Genomic DNA, 19,703 nt, shown 5'->3' with positions numbered 1-19,703 from the left:
CCATATTGTACCTTTAAATAGATTGGATAGATGCACTTAACACTCAGGGCAGATGTTGTTTCTACATCCATCGATATACTCTTATGAGGACAAACTGAGGAAGGTCAGCCAGGCGGTAGTGTAGGAGCTGTTCGTGTGTGTGTGTGTGTGTGTGTGTGTGTGTGTGTGTGTGTGTGTGTGTGTGTGTGTGCCTTGTGTGTGTGTGTGTGCCTTGTGTGTGTGTGTGTGCCTTGTGTGTGTGTGTGTGTGTGTGTGCCTTGTGTACCTAGATGACTTGTGAGAAACTGTATTTTCCCTCTAACAATATGCTTCAATCAGGCACAAATGTATTATTGTCACACAGCATGAGATGCATGTCTTCAGGGCCTAATTGGATAAACATTTACCGTTTGAGAGAGAAATAAACTGTGAAAACTGAACAAACTGTGCCTACATCCAATTAGAAGACAAATGATTAATAGTCTATCGTTTAAAAGAAGGGTATAGTGAAGATAGAATGAGGCAGACTGAGACTCTGCATATCCAGACCGCAGCTGCGACCTGAAATACTACAGTATGCAAAGTTACCACTCAAACAATAAATTCCCTCATGACTGCAGTGACCTACATATAAAGTACATTAAACACATCCTTATGCATGTACACATTCATAAAGCATTTATAACAGCTACATAAGACATAACAGCCATCACAACATAAGTGTCATAAGCAAATCTGACATGCTGATTTGGAGCTGATTTGTTAAGCTTTAATATGTGCACAGCTTACATGCACGTGCAAACACACGCACACACCTACACACACGCACGCTAGCATGTGATAGGCAAGCCCTCTGACAGAGAGAGAGAAGCAGAAGCCAATAACATTAAGATGTCCTTGTAATGCTGAATAGCCTTGACAGAGGGCAGTTACCTAGGCAACCCATTAGTTTGAATGTCACAGTCCAGCAGCAAATGGTCCTCTCTGTATTACTGAATAATCATTTTAGGACTATTTTTGCATTTGTTATACAGTTGAACACAGGTGCTGCGACAACTATGACTATGTCCAGAACAATATGTCTCACTCATTCATAATAAATGATACATGAATGGTAGTGAATACAGAGAGTGAATACAGAGATAATGAGAAGACAGTGAATTCCCCAAATCAAAGCCACAGGCAACAGAGGTGACAACCCCATGTTGAAGCAACATCTGTTTTGTTAAGTGTATTCACTGTTCTCTTCTCCCAGAATAATTGAACCATTCAGAATGTTTCATTCAGACAATACATTTTGCACAGGATGACCCACATTTGTTAGGGGTCTAGTACAGACAGTAAGCAACTGACAACTGTTAATTGGATAACAGAACTGGCTGTTGGTTACAAGAGCATTCATTGCTGAAAACCTAGCAGCAAATATAACTAGCCTGGTTTATAGACGCATGATAGTTGTGCTATAGTACAGTGTATAGCCTAGTTTTGGACAAGCATGAAGAGTGTAGTGGGAACAGTTTTTCCCATGATACAATTTTTGTTCCTGTGTAGTAATTTTGTAATTATTCTCATAATAATATTGTGATATCACGATGTTACATAGTGATCTATAGTAATTGCTTTGTAATTGTGTAGTAATGTTGTTTTTCTAGTTTCTCTCACCTGTCTGAGGATAAAGCTGGTGGAGGTGGTGCTGCCGTCACTCCTCTTCAGCCGACTGCGTCTGGAGTAAGTCCCTCTGTTCACCTGGTGGGCACAGCCAAATCACATAAGTCACTCTGTCACTCTCACTTTGCAGCACCACAACAAGGGCACCTTCAGGAGCTCCCTATCTGACTCCAGCATCTGGGGCCTCAGGTGACCAGGTGACTGTCGTCAGGTGGCTGGGCAAAGTCGAAACATACTGTATGCATTTCCATCCAGTAGACTTCTGGGTGTGACGGTGTAGACTTCTGGGTGAGACGGTGTAGACTTCTGGGTGTGACAGTGTAGACTCCTGGCTGAGACCTAAAGACTTTCACTGGCTCCCCAAACTAATGCCTCTAGGCTTTAGCTCAGCTAGAGACCTTTCATAAGAATTAAGGATGCCACATAATTGTAGAGGGAAAATACAACTGCATCACATTTAATTTCTGCCTAACTTAAAAACAATTGTGTCGTTGTTAGAATATTTACAGTTTATCACATGTTGACTTGACTATATGCTGTAAGATGTTGAATATGTAAGCTGTTGTATGTAACATATTGATATAAGGCTGTGAAACTAGGTCATGTGTTCAGTCAGTCTGCCCTTCATAATTGGATTCCAGCTATATGGATGAATTATTAAATACCCTATTTCAAACCACATAAATCAAATTCACACACCCTACCTGCAAAACTTCACACCGAACATCAATAACCATCACATACAGTAGGGAGGCTATGACTGTACCTAGCCGATTAAACTCAACTCCACAATTTAGGATGGAGTTGCTGGCGACTAGTGTGAGCGGACTGGAGCTCCGACGTCACATAAAATGAAGAAAAGGTGCTGATATCAGTAGTTTTTTAAATAAAATCTTAATTTTATGTGACGTCTGAGTTCCAGTCCGCTCACACTAGTCGCTGCTCAACTCCATTGTAAATCGTGGAGTTGAGTTTAGTCGGCTAGACCGGTGGTTCCTAACCTTTTTTGGTTACTGTACCACCAAGTACATTTTGCTCTGCCCAGAACACTCTTGAATTCCCCTTCATGCATTTTACAAGTAAGCCTATGGTCTCATGAGTCAAGTACCCCCTGTGGATAGGCCAAGTAAACCTGGGGTACTTAGGAAACGCTGGGCTAGACTGCACCTTGCATTATTGAGAGTTGTTTTACAAATGTGAGAAAATAAATAAACTACTGTAGCCTATCAATAAGGAAATATTTAGACAACATTAATCAAGAATAGAAGCTGACATTTTTCTTCCCCTGTAACCAACTTTCTGAAGGTAGCCCCCGCATAGAGAATGTTTCCCCCATTTTGGTGCAGTGGAGAATACTTTGTTGTCCCACACTGACTGTACTTTACCTTCTGGAGTCCGTCGCTAGCCCCGTGACGGGTGTAGATATGCCGGGACATCTCGGCTAGTTCGTCGGTCCAGGGGGGAGGCTGTCTCTCTGTCCCGGTCCATGGCAACTGCTGTTGCGGTTGTTGAGTTGGTTCCTCCAGCTTTGCACTGTTGTTTACAAACTGTCAACAGAGATGAGGAACGATACGATACAATACTTTCTTGGTAAACAGTCCGTGTGAACGAACCTGTCTTTGCGCGTGTACAGTGCTACTCCACACTGCTGTTGTATGATACGCTACAGATGTGCACGCGCAACTGGCACGATCTTGGCTGCTGGTCTCTGCTTCCCGCATCATCCATCGTGGGGTCCATCGTCATTATGGCATCGGTTTTATCTGTCATTATTATCTTTGTAAAATAGCCTAAGATGCAAATACACAATAGTTTACGTTTTTATGTTTCTAGAGAAATAAGCTTATTTCATTACAGATTTGTATATGTTATATTATACTGTATATTTATGTATTTCTGACCATGGAATAACCTCTGAGTCTGTACATATCTATGGATTTGGAATTAAAAGAATGTAACAATGTACTCAATAATTAAATATGAAAACAATAAATCCTGTTTAAATATATTTTGGGAATAGCCTCTGCAGAGGGTCATGTGAGAGCTGATCAGATAATGAAACTATTGTCCCTTAGGTTTCCACAAAATATAAATTCATCTTTGGTGCTCTGTCTTACAGGGGGAAAATATAAGAAAAGACATACAGTACCAGTCAAATGTTTATAACCACCTACTCATTCCAGGGTTTTTCTTTATTTTTTACTATTTTCTACATTGTTGAATAATAATAATGAACACATCAACACTATGAAATAACACATGGAATCATGTAGTAACCAAAAAAAGTGCACTGGACCTTTAGCTTGTCTCTTTTTGAGTGGGAAAAAAAGAGTAAAGAACTGTATCCTGCCAATAGAGGATGTTGGAAAGTTAAGCCCGTAAGACCCAGACAGCTCACATAATAAATTGGAAAACTTAGGACACCAGGCTTGTTAAAGCTTCAGCCTCTGTGCTTGAATATTACTAGTTCAGCTCTTCAGTGGTCGAATAGTGAACTCAAAGAAAACGCTCACTGAATAAAACATTGTGTCTCCTAGTAAGGATTATAGAAGTGACTGCTCAGGCATCACTGGACACAGTGAGATTCTCTGGAGAGATTCTTCATATAGTGATTCTTCCTCCGTAGACATTTGTTCACGCCCCTCACCAAGGTCATTATAACAGAGGGAACTGAGCCCCTTCAAGGTCATAACAGAAGAAACCGAGCCCCTACACCAAGGATTCCAAAGGAAGGGACACACCATGACTCATTGAACATTACATCTGACAATAGGGGACAACCTCCAGTTCCACAGGTACAAGATGAATAGTGTTGCGTCTTCCCCTTCCGAATAGATTGAAAGACCTCATACATGGTCAGCAAGAAACAGAAGACATGAGTGAAAAGAAGTCCTTTAAAGATGTGTAAAACACAAGAACATTATGCGTATGATTTTGTGCGTATGATGGGAGAACATATTCCACAACCATCTGCCTTGTAAATGACTGCCTATTGTTGTTCTTTCTACATCATGTGTCATTGACTAACTGTTCTCCCATCATACACTTACATGATGTCCAGTTATTTCACAGTATTCAGAGAACACATATTACAACAAGAAAAACAACAAAAAACAGCATTATCAGTACAAGAGAGCCTTGAACACAGGTACATTTTATTTGAAAGAATATTAGTCGACTGTGTTAGGAAATTATTTTTACAATAACACAAGATAAAGAGAAACCTTGATGTTACAAAACATAGTCGGTTATTATGTCGGTAGTACTGAATCGGAACATTCCCTGGAAACGTTTTAAATATAAAGAGTTCTAGATATACAGATGTCAATTCCTTATTCCTAAAGAAAAACAAGGCATTCAGTGGTAAATAAAATGTTAACAAGGTTAAAGTGCAATACCGACAATGCCAGAAGATATTTTACATGTAATATACACAACACCGTTTAAGAGGCAAGTTAAGACAAATAAAGCATAGACAGTTCTTATGAGTCAGAGTTGACTTGATCCAGATAAAACAAAAACAGAATCCTGGTCCTCGGTTTCACTCAACAGATTCATTAAGTTCAGATGAACATTTTAGGTCTAACAGTTCTCTAGCTACTAGTCTTTGCCCACACCTTTATCAGTAAAGACCAATTTCTAGCTGTTGGTCACGGTAGCTATTTGTTCTGCTTGCATTTTGGAGAAGACACAAATAAAGTAAAAACAAAAGCATTAAAAGGAGAAAGTATATCTTACATCTAGAAACCATAAAATATTATCTGATCATATGGATATAATCCAGAGAAAATATATAACAAATAAAATACAAATCGAATTACAACATAAAAATTAAAGGTTCAACTGCAGAGCAGACAGCCATACCAATGCAAAGACAAGTAATGAATAAATGAAAATATGTTTGAGAAATAGATTTCTATGAAAACGCGACCGCCCACAGCCCAGAAACACGAAAAGCAGACAGATATCAATTTAATAATTACAGACATCTATTAATAACATATATTGTCAAAAGCCTTTTCAACAGAAGAGTGAATAAAGAAAGACCATAGAAAAATAGATAGGACTAGGCTCATTTCCCAATCAACCACTTATAGCTTGCAATTACATCTTGTTCAATCATTGTATATGGGGCCTCCAGGAATTTGCCTAGAACCTTGGCACATGAATGTTGTGTTAACCAAAAGCCATGTTGTTATGTAGCCTGGTCCCAGATCTGTTTGTGCCATCTTTCCAACTCCAGTATTGTTATTGTCAAGCCAAACATGACAAATTCCATAAGTTAGCAAGAGAGCAGAAACAGACATGCACCCAGGCTAGATCACATTTGCATTACAAAAAAAGTAATGTGTATAAAAATGTATATTGAACATACAACTGCAGTAATTTGGAAAGGCTGCATGGCCACACTTCAAAATCCATTTAACATTGAATGATAAGTTAATTTGATAAATTCACCTTGAAGTAGCACACAAATAAAAATGTTTAAACAGTTTGCTTTACTCCTAGAATGTATTAAACACCCAAAGGGTGTTGCAAGGCAGGCAGTGTATGGGAAATTAATCAAACTATATTGTGGTATTATAGTAGTGACTAAACCACATAAATACCGATAGCTGTAGCACTTCATAACCTTTGGCCCCGAGAAGGGTAAACTAAAGTGGATGATGCTGTTAGAGAGGGGGATAGAAAAAAACAAGTCCTGGTCGGGGTTGGGGTCAATTCCATTTCAAATTGACTTGTCCTGGCCAGCCATGGACTCCTTCAATCGGACTGATTTCCTGATAGACCAGAGGGTGAAGAGAAATCAACATTTAAAAATATAAAATAAAAAACTGAACAGGGACAAACACACACATACCATCTATGACGCAGTTTGGAAATGATCAGCTGGACAGCTGCCCATTTAAATGTTTTTGAGGCAAACCAGGATAAGGAAAATTACTTATTTTACACTTTCTATTTAAAACGTTCATCCCTTCAAAATGGGCCGTGGTGGCTGGTAGGTTGGCATGTAGTCTCCCTCTCACACAGCCACCGACCTTTGTGACAATCATCTAGGTAGTGTCCCAAATGGTACCCTATTCCCTACGTAGTGCACTACTTTTGACCAGAGCAGTAGTGCACTACGTATAGGGCATTTTATCATAAAGGTCAAAATAGGGGGAGGATAATCACACACACACTTGTGTATTGTTGTACTGTGTCTGTTGGTGGGGATATGCTGCTGCTCACTCAGACAGCCTTGGTTGTATTGCACTTTACAGGAGAGGCTGCTGATAGTAGGCCTGTTGCTGCTGTGGGACCTGGTGCGATGAAGCAGCCATTTGATAGGAGGCTGGTGGCAGGTTGGAGTTCTGATAGGCCGACATGTCCATCTGTGGGGCTACACCCATCTGTGGTGGGTAGCCGGCAGGTGCATATGGAGAACTGCAGTGAAGAGACAGAATAGTACAATAGTTGCCACCTAACACAAGCATAAAGGCCGAAATGTAACCTTAACACAGGAGCAATGCCCCCCCCAAAAACTTAGCTCACAAATCCTCTAATGGGATATCTCAAAACAAACATATAAAACACAAGACTGGCCTCACAAAATGGCTGCTGTTAAGCTAGCTAGTTGCCTAGTCCGGTGTCTCATGGTCCAGGGCTGGTATACCGAGGAGAGGCCTACCTGTAAGGAAGCTGTGCTGGCTGACCATTGGGAGATGTGACGTTAGGGGGGAGCGACTGGAGGGGTCCGGGTTGGTCCGAGCCCATGTAGGCCTGCTGGCCTGGGGGGCCCTGGGGTATCCCTGGAGGCATGTAGGAACCACCAGCCTGACCTGGGTATCCCTGAGAGAGAAAGAGACCCGTGTTCAATATGAAATTTGATTAAATATTTTTATTTGATTTAACCAGGCAAGTTAGTTAAGAACAAATTCTTATTTACAATGACTGCCTACACCGGCCAAACCCGGACAATGCTGGGCCAATTGTGTGCCGCCCTATGGAACTCCCAACCATGGCCGGTTGCGATACAGCCTGGATTCGAACCAGGGTGTCTGTAGTGACGCCTCTAGCACTGAGATGCAGTGCCTTTGGGCTCCCGAGTGGCGCAGCGGTCTATTTCATAGTACACTGTATATTGATTTACTCCACAAAAATATAGCATGCGTTGGCAAGAAACAACATTACTTCAGGTACAGGCAGTTACACAAGGGACAGCTTGTTTCTAAAATGGCTTTGCAGAGCTGTGCAGAAAGTGACAAGGAGGTAAAAAGAGTCCAAGCATGACCACTGGAGTCTCCCATTAGTCTACGTCTCCAAGGAGGGACACTGACATCCATCATCAGGGACAAATTGCACAGCAGACAAAACACACAAGGTCACACAAGGTCTGCGTCTGAAATGGCATCCAGTTGCCTACATAGTCCAACTACTTTTTAACCAGAGCCCACCATATGAATATGGTGCCTTTATGGACCCTGGCATAGTGTCTGCCTTCACTGAGGTCACCTGTTTGTGGATGTACAAGGTAGTGACCTGAACAGAAAGTACGTCACAGTGGTTTGTTTCTTTCTCCTAATTGACCTGCATGGGGAGTTGAGAGGCAGGTGCGTAGTGGGGCTGCTGCTGGGACTGCAGTTTGGAGTAGGCTGTGTAGAATGGTGCCTCGTTCATCAGTTTGTTATAGAGCTCCAAGGCCTCCAGCACCTTCACATTCAGCTCAGACAGCTCAGAGTGTTGCCTGCCAGGGATGGAGGGAGAGAGAGGGAGAGGGGAGAGCGAGAGAGGTTGAAAAAGAGAGAAAGAGGGAGAACCGCAATGCGAAGGAGAGAAAAGAGGTCATCCCGACACGTGTAGGACAAAGACTAAGGTTCTGTGAGGGTGATGATCCCTGGTACTCATCCAGATAGTTATTAATTTAGTTATACCTGCTTTATGTTGACTATGTACACTGGCCAACATATTTGACTAACCAATATAAATAAAGGGTGTCATGCAAACACTGCAGTGTAGCCTCTAATATACTATATTGTCCATTATGAGTAAGTACACTGCAGTTAAATTGACTTTACCTGTCAATGTCTTCCAGCTTGTCATCAATCATTGGATTCATCTGCTCACAAGCACCTGAGAGGGTAAAACATTGATACAGTGAGGCTAAACAGACAAAAACAGTGTGAATGTAGTCAAGACAACTGCAGTGTGTGTGAGTGAGTATATAGTCAAGACAACTGCAGTGTCAATGAGCATGGGATTTATAAGAGCAGTAAGTCATTGTTTTATACCCTCCAGTTGGACCAGCTCTGGGCAGTCAGGTGCTGCATCAGCAGGGTCAGTATTCTGGAGCAGATACAGCGCTCCATCCATCTTCTCCTGGGGGGGGGGGGGAGAGAGAGAGAGAGAGAAGAGAGTAAGAGAGAGGGGGTGAGGGACAGGTGAAGGGAGGAGAAAGAGAGTCATATGATGCTACAGGGTTTTCATTGGTCAAATTATCAAAATGAATGGTGGACTGATTGATTGTACCCATTTAACCAACTATGAATAAGCTAAATTATATAGGCCTGCAGGTATGGACAGCCATCGGCTGAATCCCAAATCACTCCCTTTCCCTCCCTTCATTTGTGCATTCACGCGTGCCTCCGCCATATGCACATCGCACCAGGCTTCACAGCAGCAACAGGCCTACTATCAGCAGCCTCTCCTGTAATGGCAGGCAACCAGGGTGCAATACAACCAGGGCTGTCTGAGTGAGCAGCAGCATATTTCCACCAACAGACACATTGCAAGTGTCCCAAAGCTGGGTGTAGGGGAGAATGAACTCTCCAATAGCCACTTCAGCCAAGCCAGCAAGGCTGCAGGCTTCAGAGTGAAGCACTATCCCGACACGCACCGCAATATGTTTGGAGTTCGCAATGTAATACAAAAGAATGGAGGAGGCATGCTTAAATATATGCCGCGTGTCTGATTTCAACACCTGACACAAATAACAGATGAGATACCTCCCAAATAAATGGTAACTGTTACTGAGGTTCATCTTCTAAAGTGACAGTGGGATTTATTCATTAGAATTTCATGCCAATTGTAATATTTTAAAGTAGAACATAACTGCATCATTCAAGTCACGAGTGTCCCGAAGTTGATGGGTTTACTGATGCCCTCGCCACTCTCTGGAACTCACCCTCAGACTTTCGTCAGCAACACGTGACAACGTGCGAGTGGTTTTGGAAGCACCAATATAGTAGGTCCAGTACGTAGAAGCACCCACCTCATCTATAAAGACAGGCTCAGACTCCACTATGGCTTCTATGCTGGGCTCCTCCGGGGCTGGTGTCTTCTCCACATACGTTACTGTAAGGAGAGAGAGTTACATTTGACATTTAGCCGACACACTTATCCAGAGCCACTTCACGGTCAGGATTTCAAACATGAAACCAAACACTAGAACGACTCTCCCGGCCTCAGTATGAGACCGGGGTATGAGGGTACAAGAGAGTGAGGTATGGTACAGGATAAGGGGGAGAACTTACCTAGTTCAGGCTCAGCATCGAGGTTGGTCGTGACAAAGTTGGATGGGAAGAGACCTACTCCTCTGTGGTTCTCTCCTTTCCACCAGTTTGAATCACTGTGGCAGCAACATGATGTTATCAGTTCAAACATTCTTGTAAGTAAACCATTCATTTTGTTTACATAAAATGACTGCAGAACCTGAGAAGGTTGGCACTAGATATATGACTGAAGACAATTAAGTTGAAGCGTGGTTTCCACATTGGCCTATACAATAGGTCAGACTCAGGTTTCCATAGCAACACGTCGTTAGCTACCTGTCGTCCAGGACTAGGATGAGCTCCCCCGTCTTGAAGGTGAGCTCGTTGTCTTCGGCCGCCTCAAAGTCATAGAGCGCCCGCACCTTCCGAGAGTCCTTGCTACCCCCGCCCCCGTTGGTGTTGAAGGGGGGGTCGGCGGACACGGTGAGGGGCCGCGTCTCAGCATGCTGCTTCTGTTCCTGCAGCGACAGCTCAATAGCTGCAGATAGGAGGACAAAGGCATGAGGGTCAAAACACATACTATCATCAGGACAACAATGGAAATAAGTTCTACACAAATGTTTTAATCTCTCTAATATTGAATTTATTCATCCACATGCACAGTTCATAATGTAATATGATGAGGTGTTCTAGAATCTGTTGGATAGGATCTGTACCTTTGGCAAGGTCGTCATCGTCAGATGGTTTACTAACAGCAGGTGTGGTGACCTTTAGGCTGGACCCCTGTTGACAAAGAGGTGGGTGGTTATAGAGAGCGAGAGAGAGAAAGCCTTCCAGGACAAATGGGGATTTGGATTGTTTGTGACTGACGCCGTCCTGTAGGGAATAATAGGTACTACAGGCTTTCCATGTAGTATTGTGGTAGTAAAGAGATTATGAATAAGAGAGAACCTAAAATAAATCATCACTTCATATGCTTAAAAATATAGCCCAGCCTCCCGGGTGGCGCAGTGGTCTATAGGGCACTGCATCGCAGTGCTAACTGCGCCACCAGAGTCTCTGGGTTCGCCCCCAGGCTCTGTCGCAGCCGGCCGCGACCGGGAGGTCCGTGGGGCGACGCACAATTGGGCTAGCGTCGTCCGGGTTAGGGAGGGTTTGGCCGGTAGGGATTTCCTTGTCTCATCGCGCTCCAGCGACTCCTGTGGCGGGCTTGGCGCAGTGCGCGCTAACCAAGGGGGCCAGGTGCACGGTGTTTCCTCCGACACATTGGTGCGGCTGGCTTCCGGGTTGGAGGCGCGCTGTGTTAAAGAAGCAGTGCGGCTTGGTTGGGTTGTGCTTCGGAGGACGCATGGCTTTCGACCTTCGTCTCTCCCGAGCCCGTACGGGAGTTGTAGCGATGAGACAAGATAGTAATTACTAGCAATTGGATACCACGAAAATTGGGGAGAAAAGGGGATGAAATTTATAAAAATTAAAAAAAGAAGAAAAATATAGCCCAACAACAGGAAAATAGTGACATTCTATGAAGAATAAACTGCTGTCTGTGAGAGGGGTTGGGCAAAGTAGTTTCAGTAGCAAACACCTCACAGTGGCACTTATTAACAGGACACTCAGCCGACCATTTTAGCTAGGAAGTAGGCTAAACAAATAGGCACCAAAATAGGCACCAGACTGTCCCTCAATCACAGCAGGAATTCTCACCCCCCTTATAGGTAGAACTGGGGTATTATTACATCAGAGGAAATTCCATTCTGCACTCACGCCTTAAAAACAGACACACAAGCTCCACCCTCCTTCTCTTTATTGGCAACACATGGGCGAGCAAGTGCACTGAGAACACAGGCAGACTGCATAACACGGAGCCAGCGGATGTATACACACAGAGCTTATTTGTTACAGGGGACCACAGGTGGAAGTCACGAGGAGAACTTTGTGTTTGAGATAGGTAGACGATAACAGTTGTTTTAGTGAGTCTGGCTACAAGCAGAGGGTAGAGTACTGAAAGATTATGGTGAAAAAAATGTATAAAATGTCAGGTCAAATGGCTCTATTTTCCAGGTAAGGCACATAGGCCCTCAAAGAACAACGTAACATCAATGCCCTCTGGCACAAAACTGGTCAATTAAAACAATAGCCAAACTCTTTTAGGCAGGAGAAACAGAGTTAGTAGGGATGGGAGACTGGCCACAGCTTATACAATGGTATCAAAACAAATGTTATTGGTCACATACACATGGTTAGTAGATGTTATTGCGAGGGTAGTGAAATGCTTATGCTTCTAGATCCGACAGTGCAGCAGTATCTAACAGGTAATATCTAACAAATTCTACAACAAAACCTAATATCTAACAAATTCCACATCAAAACCTAATACACACAATCTGGTAAAGGAATGGGATGAGAATATATAAGTATAAAATATATGGATGAGCAGTGAGAGCAGCTAAGATGCAATAGATAATGAAGGATACAGTATATACACATATGAGATATGTAAACATCCTTAAAGTGGCATTATTAAAGTGACTAGTGTTCCATTTATTAAAGTGGCCAATGATATCAAGTACGTAGGTAGGCAGCCCCCTCTCTGTGCTAGTGGTGGCTGTTTAACAATCTGATGGCCTTGAGAAAGAAGCTGTTTTTCAATCTCTGTCCCAGCTTTGATGCACCTGTACTGACCTCGCCTTCTGGATGGAAGCAGGGTGAACAGGTAGTGGCTTGGGTGGTTGTTGTCCTTGGTGATCTTTTTTGCCCTCCTGTGACATCGGGTGTTGTAGGTGTCCTGGAGGGCAGGTAGTTTCCCCCCTGGTGATGCATTGTGCAGACCGCACCACCCTCTGGATGAGCCCTGTGGTTGTGGGCGGTGCAGTTGCCGTACCAGGCGGTGATACAGCCCGACAGGATGCTCTCAATTGTGCACCTGTAAAAGTTAGTGAGGGTTTTCGGTGACAAGCCAAGTTGCGTCGCCTTCACCACACTGTCTGTGTGCGTGGACCATTTCAGTTTGTCGGTGACATGTACACCGAGGAACTTAAAACTTTCCACCTTCTCCACTGCTGTCCCGTCAATGTGGATAGGGGGGTGCTCCCTTTGCTGTTTCCTGAAGTCCACGATCATCTCTTTTGTTTTGATGACATTGAGTGAGAGGTTATTTTCCTGACCCCACACTCAGAGGGCCCTCACCTCCTCCCTGTAGGCTGTCTCGTTGTTGTTGGTAATCAAACCTACCACTGCAGTGTCGTCTGCAAACTTGATGATTGAGTTGGAAGCGTGCATGGCCACGCAGTTATGTGTAAACAGGGAGTACAGGAGAGGGCTGAGAACGCACCCTTGTGGGGCCTCAGTGTTGAGGATCAGCAGAGTGGAGATGTTTCCTACCTTCGCCACCTGGGATCAGCCCGTCAGGAAGTCCAGGACCCAGTTTCACAGGGCTGGGTCGAGACCCAGGGTCTCAAGCTTAATGATGAGTTTGAAGGGTACTGTGGTGTTGAATACTGTGCTGTAGTCAATGAACAGCATTCCTATATTGGTATTCCTCTTGTCCAGATGGGATAGGGCAGTGTGCAGTGTGATGGCAATTGCATCGTCTGTGGACCTATTGGTGGCGGTAAGCAAATTGGAGTGGGTCTAGGGTGACAGGTACGGTGGAGGTGATATGAACCTTGACTAGTCTCTCAAAGCACTACATTATGACAGAATTGAGTGCTACGGGGCGATAGTAATTTAGTTCAGTTAGTTACCTTAGTTTTCTTGGGAACAGGAACAATGGTGGCATCTTGAAGCATGTGGTGACAGCAGACTAGGATAGGGATTGATTGAATATGTCCGTAAACACACCAGTCAGCTGGTCTGCGCATGCTCTGAGGACGCGGCTAGGGATGCCGTCTGGGCCGACAGCCTTGCTAGGGTTAACACGTTTAAATGTTTTACTCACGTCGGCCACGGAGAAGGAGAGCCCACAGTCTTTGGTAGCGGGCCGTGACGGTGGCACTGTATTGTCCTCAAAGAGCGCAAAGAAGTTGTTCAATTTTTCTGGGAGCAAGACGATGTCTGCGACGGGGCTGGTTTTCTTTTTGTAATCCATGATTTTCTGTAGACCCTGCAACATGTCTTGTGTTGAGCCAATGAATTGTGACTCCACATTGTCTCTATACTGACGCTTTGCTTGTTTGATTGCCTTACGCAGGGAATAACTACACTGTTTGTATTCGGTTATGTTTCCAGTCGCCTCGCCATGATTAAATGCAGTAGTACGTGCTTTCAGTTTTGCGCAAATGCTGCCATCAATCCACAGTTTCTGGTTAGGGAAGGTTTTAATAGTCACAGTGGGTACAACATCTTCTATACACTTCTTTATATACTGGCTCACCGAGTCAGCGTATACATCAATGTTTTGGTATGAGGCTACCCGGAACATATCCCAGTCCACATGATCGAGCAATCCTGAAGCATGGAATCCGATTGGTCAGACCAGAGTTGGATAGACCTAAGCACAGGCGCTTCCTGTTTTAGTTTCTACCTATAGGAGGGGAGCAACAAGATGGGGTCATGGTCAGATTTGCCAAAAGGAGGGCGAGGGAGGGCCATGTATGCATCGCGGAAGTTAGAGGAGCAGTGGTCAAGTGTGTTACTCGCTCGTGTACTGCAATCGATATGCTGATAGAATTTAGGTAGCCTTGTTCTCAGATTAGCGTTGTTAAAAATCCCCAGCTACAATAAATGCAGCCTCAGGATATATGTTTTCCAGTTTGCATAATGTCCAGGGAAGTTCCTTGATGGCCGTCTTGGTATCCCCTTGCGGGGGGATAAACACGGCTGTGACGATAAGCGAGGAGGGTTCTCTTGGGAGATAATACGGTCGGCATTTGATTGTGAGGAATTCTAGGTCAGGTGAACAAAAGGACTTGACTTCCTGTATGCTGTTACAATTACACCATGAGTCGTTAAATCATGAAACATACACCCCCGCCCTTCTTCTTACCATAGAGATGTTTGTTCTTGTCGGCGCAATGCACTGAAAATCCTGTTGGCTGTACGGACTCTGAAAGCATGTCCCCAGCTAGCCATGTCTCTGTGAAACAGTACGTTACAATCCCGAATATCTCTTTGGAAAGCAACTCTTGCCCTAATTTCACATTAGCGAGTAATATACTCAGAAGCGGTGGGTGGTGTGCGCCCATCCAAAGCCTCACTAGAAGACCGCTCCGGCACCCTCTCCTCCGGCGGCGTTGTTTTGGGTCGGCCTCTGGAATCAGTTCAAATGCCCTGGGAGGTGCAAACAAAGGATCCGCTTTGGGAAATTCGTATTCCTGGTCGTAGTGCTGGTTGTGCTGGTAAGTTGAAGTCTCTCTGATATCCAATAGTTCTTCCCGGCTGTATGTAATAACACTTAAAGTTTTCTGGGCTAACAATGTAAGAGATAATACATAAAAAAATGAAATACTGCAGTTTCCTAAGGACTTCCTAAGGTCATCTCTATCGGCGCCATCTTCAGCAACACTAGGTTAGGGGGATGGACGCCAGGCTGTTGACTACTTTACCTGTGAGCCAGAAGACGGGAAGACGACCCCCTCCTCTCTCAGAGACTTAATGGTGGCACCGATCAGACAGAGCTGTGGATCTTTCTGGAACTCATCACACCACTCCACCATCATCCCCTTCAGCTTGTCACACACCTTAGGGTGGGCCTGCAAGGATAATAGTAATTATTTTTAGGCTACTTATTTATTTGATAGAGGCAAAACATTGACACAAAGAGCTTGATAGAGCCAGTCGATTGTTATCCTCACGTGCATAAGTCTGACCATCATCAATTCACCAGACATATTTCAACAGAAAAATCTTTGACAGCTTACGTACCCTGCTCAATATAGCTCGGACTTCAGTGGCAAAGTCCCGTGAGCAGATTTCTAAGTGAAAGATTCTTCCACTGTTATTGACACAGGCAGCCAGCAACTGAAAAAGAGGGAGAAAAGCCAGGTTAGTCCAGTAGTCAGCCTGGATGATCTATTTTAAGGCTTTACAGTAAAACAAGAATAACGCTTTGATTCACATCCACACCGAAGTTGAATAATTGATTAACACATGACACCAGTGAAATGATGCATGTTTTTATGATTCGGGGGGCTAAAGTTGACTGAGTGAGAAGAGAGAGAGAGAGAGAGAGATCTAAAAATAGAACAGCCATGTGGCCATCTACCCCAATGGTGAGTCAGAGAGAAAGATCACATGGTCTGACGTTGAGCATCATCACTCCATAATAACACTGAGCAGCAGAAAGAACAAAACAGTAAAAACCTTTCTAGGGCCATGGATCATCACACTGACTGTGCTGTGGCAAGGCTGCCCACAGCGATGATACTGAGTTACGAGCTCAGAGCTCTAGAACTGCCAAGAGCAGCAGGAGATGGACCACTCCTCCCAAATACTTTATTACATCAGACTGGAGTGTCATTGAGGCTTAGGGCAACAGTCAGTTTTTGATCCACCAGCCACAGTGCATAAAGAAATTCACACTCAGAATTTCTTCCAGCACATTGTTCAAACTCTGTTGTCCATCATATAGCAGGATTCATGACTCATATTACCTGTGTATATGATCCCAGTCACTCAACAAGCTCTAGGGCCTGACACCAGGAAGTGAAAAACCTGACCTTGCACTAGGTTCACACCTTTCCAATATATGTCTACATTGACACTAGGCTAAGCTGAACTCTATCATACATTAATAAACCTGTTATACAGTAAGGAAACCCGCTGGATTTTCCAACGGTCTAGTGAATGATGTATTTTGTCTTGAATAACACAATAACAAAGTGACTCACGGTGAGGGCTTGCATGGCAACATGTGGGACCTTGTGGTTGACTCTCTTCATCACAGACCTCAGGCAGTCCTTAGCTCTGGGAGAAGACAAGCAGGTAGAGACATACAATTAATATGGCACACATGTAGTAGGTTATTATAACATGAGTCATCTTCAATATACGCTTATTAATTGCATATTAAAATACCCCACTCCCCTCCAATCTTCCCGGAGACCTGCTGATACACTATTATGAGTCTGTAGTTTCACATATTATTTCACAAATACTTGGAAGCAATGTTCCCTGTAAGAGAAGCACGAGATTAGAAAGTTGAGTGAAGTTCAGAGTTTTTTGCTGTTAAAAAAAAAGACACATAACCTTTCCTTTCACTGTGGGAATTGTGATCGAATCAATGTAATATTAGCCAATTTCAATGCAACATACGGAAACAAAAACGAACTATGCAAGACTTAGTATGCAAAACTAACTGTGCAAGAGATTTTGTTGTAGGCAGAGCGCATCGGAGTATGATTCTGTGCATTGACAGGCATGACACAGGCTCGTACTCTACACAGACCGATGCGCCATAACCAATCAGAGCTGCAGTAAATAGACCTTTGCCCTATATGGATTTGTGCAGTTCACTTTTACAGTATGAGCGGTTACGATTATTATGTGCTTGTTTTGAGATCAAAGCAAGAGCTGAATGTAGCCATGTGTACGTGCACATTGGTTCATATTTTTTGCTAGTTAGTGAGTTATTTGCCCAGTTATAGCTAATTTGTAGTCAGCAATGTGGGAATAATTGCTTCCTACAAGAGCACAAAACATATACATTTGTAGCCATCTTCGAAAAGCTAGTCAGGTAAAGAGCTTTATTTTATATCTTAAAGGGGCAGTGTGTATTTTGAGACAGGCTTGAATAAGCTAAGTAGCCAATAGGCAGAGGATAGCATAATTTGTCTGATTCTCTGCAATAATGGTTTGGGAATAACATTTATTTATTTTGTAAAGTGGTTTCTTGCATTAAACAACAACATTTTCAGTCACCTCCTTGCCTGAAGTGGATAAACAGGTTAATGTCAAGCCCTGCATGTTTTTTTTCTCTCAAAAGTCTCATGGAATGAAGGCCTACATTGAACACAACACATTGGCTGCTACTGCCATTTCCATGTTAAAATATTATGTGATGCATTTTCACCATTGTTTTTTATTTATTGGTAGGCCTACATTATGATCAAATAGCCACAGTAGCCTACTTGGCCACTGTTAAAACAGTCAAATGAAAGCGGGTACAGCCTCAGTGTTCACAGTAAACGTGCACCGGAAGTTGCATAGATATTTCACAAGGTTCAAGGTTGCGCTCAGCAGACATGAGATTTGCTCAGTGACGAAAAATATTAGAGAGAACTTGCTTGGAAGTACTTGAAAATTAGCAAGGCAGCTATTGCTCTGGTCCAAGTAAACAATGAAGTTATTTTAGAAACAGGAAGTCTCATTCCAGCTTACCCATTGGGTGTATGTCCAACCCTGTCACAGATATCCATGATCAGGGCCCAGTCCTCCACTGTCTTGGTTTCATTGGTGGCTTTCTCTGACAATGTGGTACACCGGGATACATGTGGTTAGGTGAGAGAAGAGAACCTGTGGTTCGGCATGTACTGTCCATATTATCGCTGCTTTAAACAGTTTGAGCCTGTATTTTCATAGGATTGACAGTTACTACTATTATGGATGTTGTATGATTAAACTAGCAATAAAGCAGTTAAAAGTAAGTTATTCATTAGAACTTCTTTGTTATGAAATAGCCATTACACATCGGTGACTAGCTAGTTAGGTGTAATTGTACAACGTTCAAATAATAGTGTACAAGGGAACCATGAGAGCTTGTTCCAAAGATGATAAACTGTTAATGGAAAGAGGGTGATTTGCATGTAACATTTGCATAAAACAAGCAATTCAATGATACAGCTGAAAGTAAACCTAAAACTAATCCAACCCATACATCTGGCTAGTTAACTAGATAGATAGCTCATGACGTTATTCTTTTTTAATATGTGAGTTTGTTGCAGTTTAGGATGTCTCGTTATTGAAAATCGTTGATTAGCTACAATACACTGATTACACAACACACTGATTACACAACAACTAGCTAACATACTCGCTAGCTAACATATATAGCTAGCACAGTGGTAGTTAGCTAGCTAGATAGATCGGTCATACTAACGTTACCTATCGTCATTTAACATTCAAACAACTGTCTGCTAACCCTGTGACTACTAAGTTAGACTTACAGAGTTTACCAAACCACATAACTGGTTAGCTATTTGGATAATATAACATTTGATTTTAACGTCACCGTGTAGCCAATGATATGTATAAATAAGGTGTCTCCTTCTGTATGTGGTGTAGCTAGACTAGTTGTTGTTAGCTTGCTGGCTAGCGGTTCTGTCGGTAGCTAAGATGAAGCTAACTAACTGTTAGCTCACTCCGAATCAAATTGCCCAAATGAAGTGCTCAACTTACCAACATCTTGGTCGAATGGATTCTGCGCAAATAAAGGCATGTTTATCCCTTTAAACCAACCGACGTTGTTGAGAAAGAAAACGTATAATATTTTTTCAAAAATATATATTTTAAAAAATCCCTTCCTCATCCATCAAACACTTATACCAGTTGCTCTTCCGTAAACTTGGGTGGCTGCAAAAATGCCAGATTTTTTTTTAGAATTAAATGCAAAAACTATAGAACTGAAATAATGTCGACACTTATCGATGC

General features: G+C 43.1%; 2 protein-coding genes across 3 annotated transcripts in view; both read right to left on the bottom strand.

Moving 5' to 3' along the window:
- Nucleotides 1–3,317, bottom strand: part of LOC129821113 (voltage-dependent L-type calcium channel subunit beta-4-like) — a 57,729-nt gene extending 54,412 nt beyond the window's left edge. The window contains 2 exon segments of the mRNA XM_055878419.1: nucleotides 1,642–1,725; nucleotides 3,033–3,317. Of these exon segments, the coding sequence (XP_055734394.1) occupies nucleotides 1,642–1,725; nucleotides 3,033–3,083 (135 nt within the window). The 5' untranslated portion in view covers nucleotides 3,084–3,317.
- A 1,449-nt stretch (nucleotides 3,318–4,766) lies between these two features.
- LOC129821111 (signal transducing adapter molecule 2-like) lies at nucleotides 4,767–19,639 on the bottom strand. 2 transcript variants are annotated; one of them, XM_055878417.1, is made up of 15 exons: nucleotides 19,452–19,639; nucleotides 18,435–18,519; nucleotides 16,946–17,021; nucleotides 15,981–16,076; nucleotides 15,662–15,808; nucleotides 10,838–10,904; nucleotides 10,458–10,659; nucleotides 10,164–10,258; nucleotides 9,902–9,984; nucleotides 8,922–9,009; nucleotides 8,709–8,763; nucleotides 8,221–8,377; nucleotides 7,322–7,482; nucleotides 6,883–7,077; nucleotides 4,767–6,428 (listed from the first exon to the last, which is right to left on the bottom strand). In XM_055878417.1, exons 1-14 carry the CDS (start codon nucleotides 19,579–19,581, stop codon nucleotides 6,909–6,911), a joined length of 1,611 nt encoding a protein of 536 aa, XP_055734392.1. In that variant the 5' UTR covers nucleotides 19,582–19,639; the 3' UTR covers nucleotides 4,767–6,428; nucleotides 6,883–6,908. The 2 variants fall into 2 exon arrangements, with proteins under 2 accessions (XP_055734392.1, XP_055734391.1); XM_055878416.1 differs by having other exon boundaries at nucleotides 4,767–7,077.
- Between the last annotated feature and the right edge of the window lie 64 nt (nucleotides 19,640–19,703).

This window comes from Salvelinus fontinalis, chromosome 23 (genome assembly GCF_029448725.1).
Source record: "Salvelinus fontinalis isolate EN_2023a chromosome 23, ASM2944872v1, whole genome shotgun sequence".
In the NCBI taxonomy this organism is placed as follows: Eukaryota; Metazoa; Chordata; class Actinopteri; order Salmoniformes; family Salmonidae; genus Salvelinus; species Salvelinus fontinalis.
The sequence above is the reverse complement of the archived record's forward strand: the minus strand, read 5'-3'. Positions and strand labels throughout refer to the sequence as shown.

Bases quoted from the DNA above. Each gene is read 5' to 3' on its own strand.
- LOC129821111 (XM_055878416.1), bottom strand. From the start codon at position 19,581: ATGAGGAAGGGATTTTTTAAAATATATATTTTTGAAAAAATATTATAC. The intron at 10,660-10,837 runs GTACAGATCCTA...TCCTATCTGCAG, and splicing joins CGATGACGACCTTGCCAAAG to CTATTGAGCTGTCGCTGCAG. The intron at 7,078-7,321 runs GTAGGCCTCTCC...TCTTCACTGCAG, and splicing joins CCAGCACAGCTTCCTTACAG to TTCTCCATATGCACCTGCCG.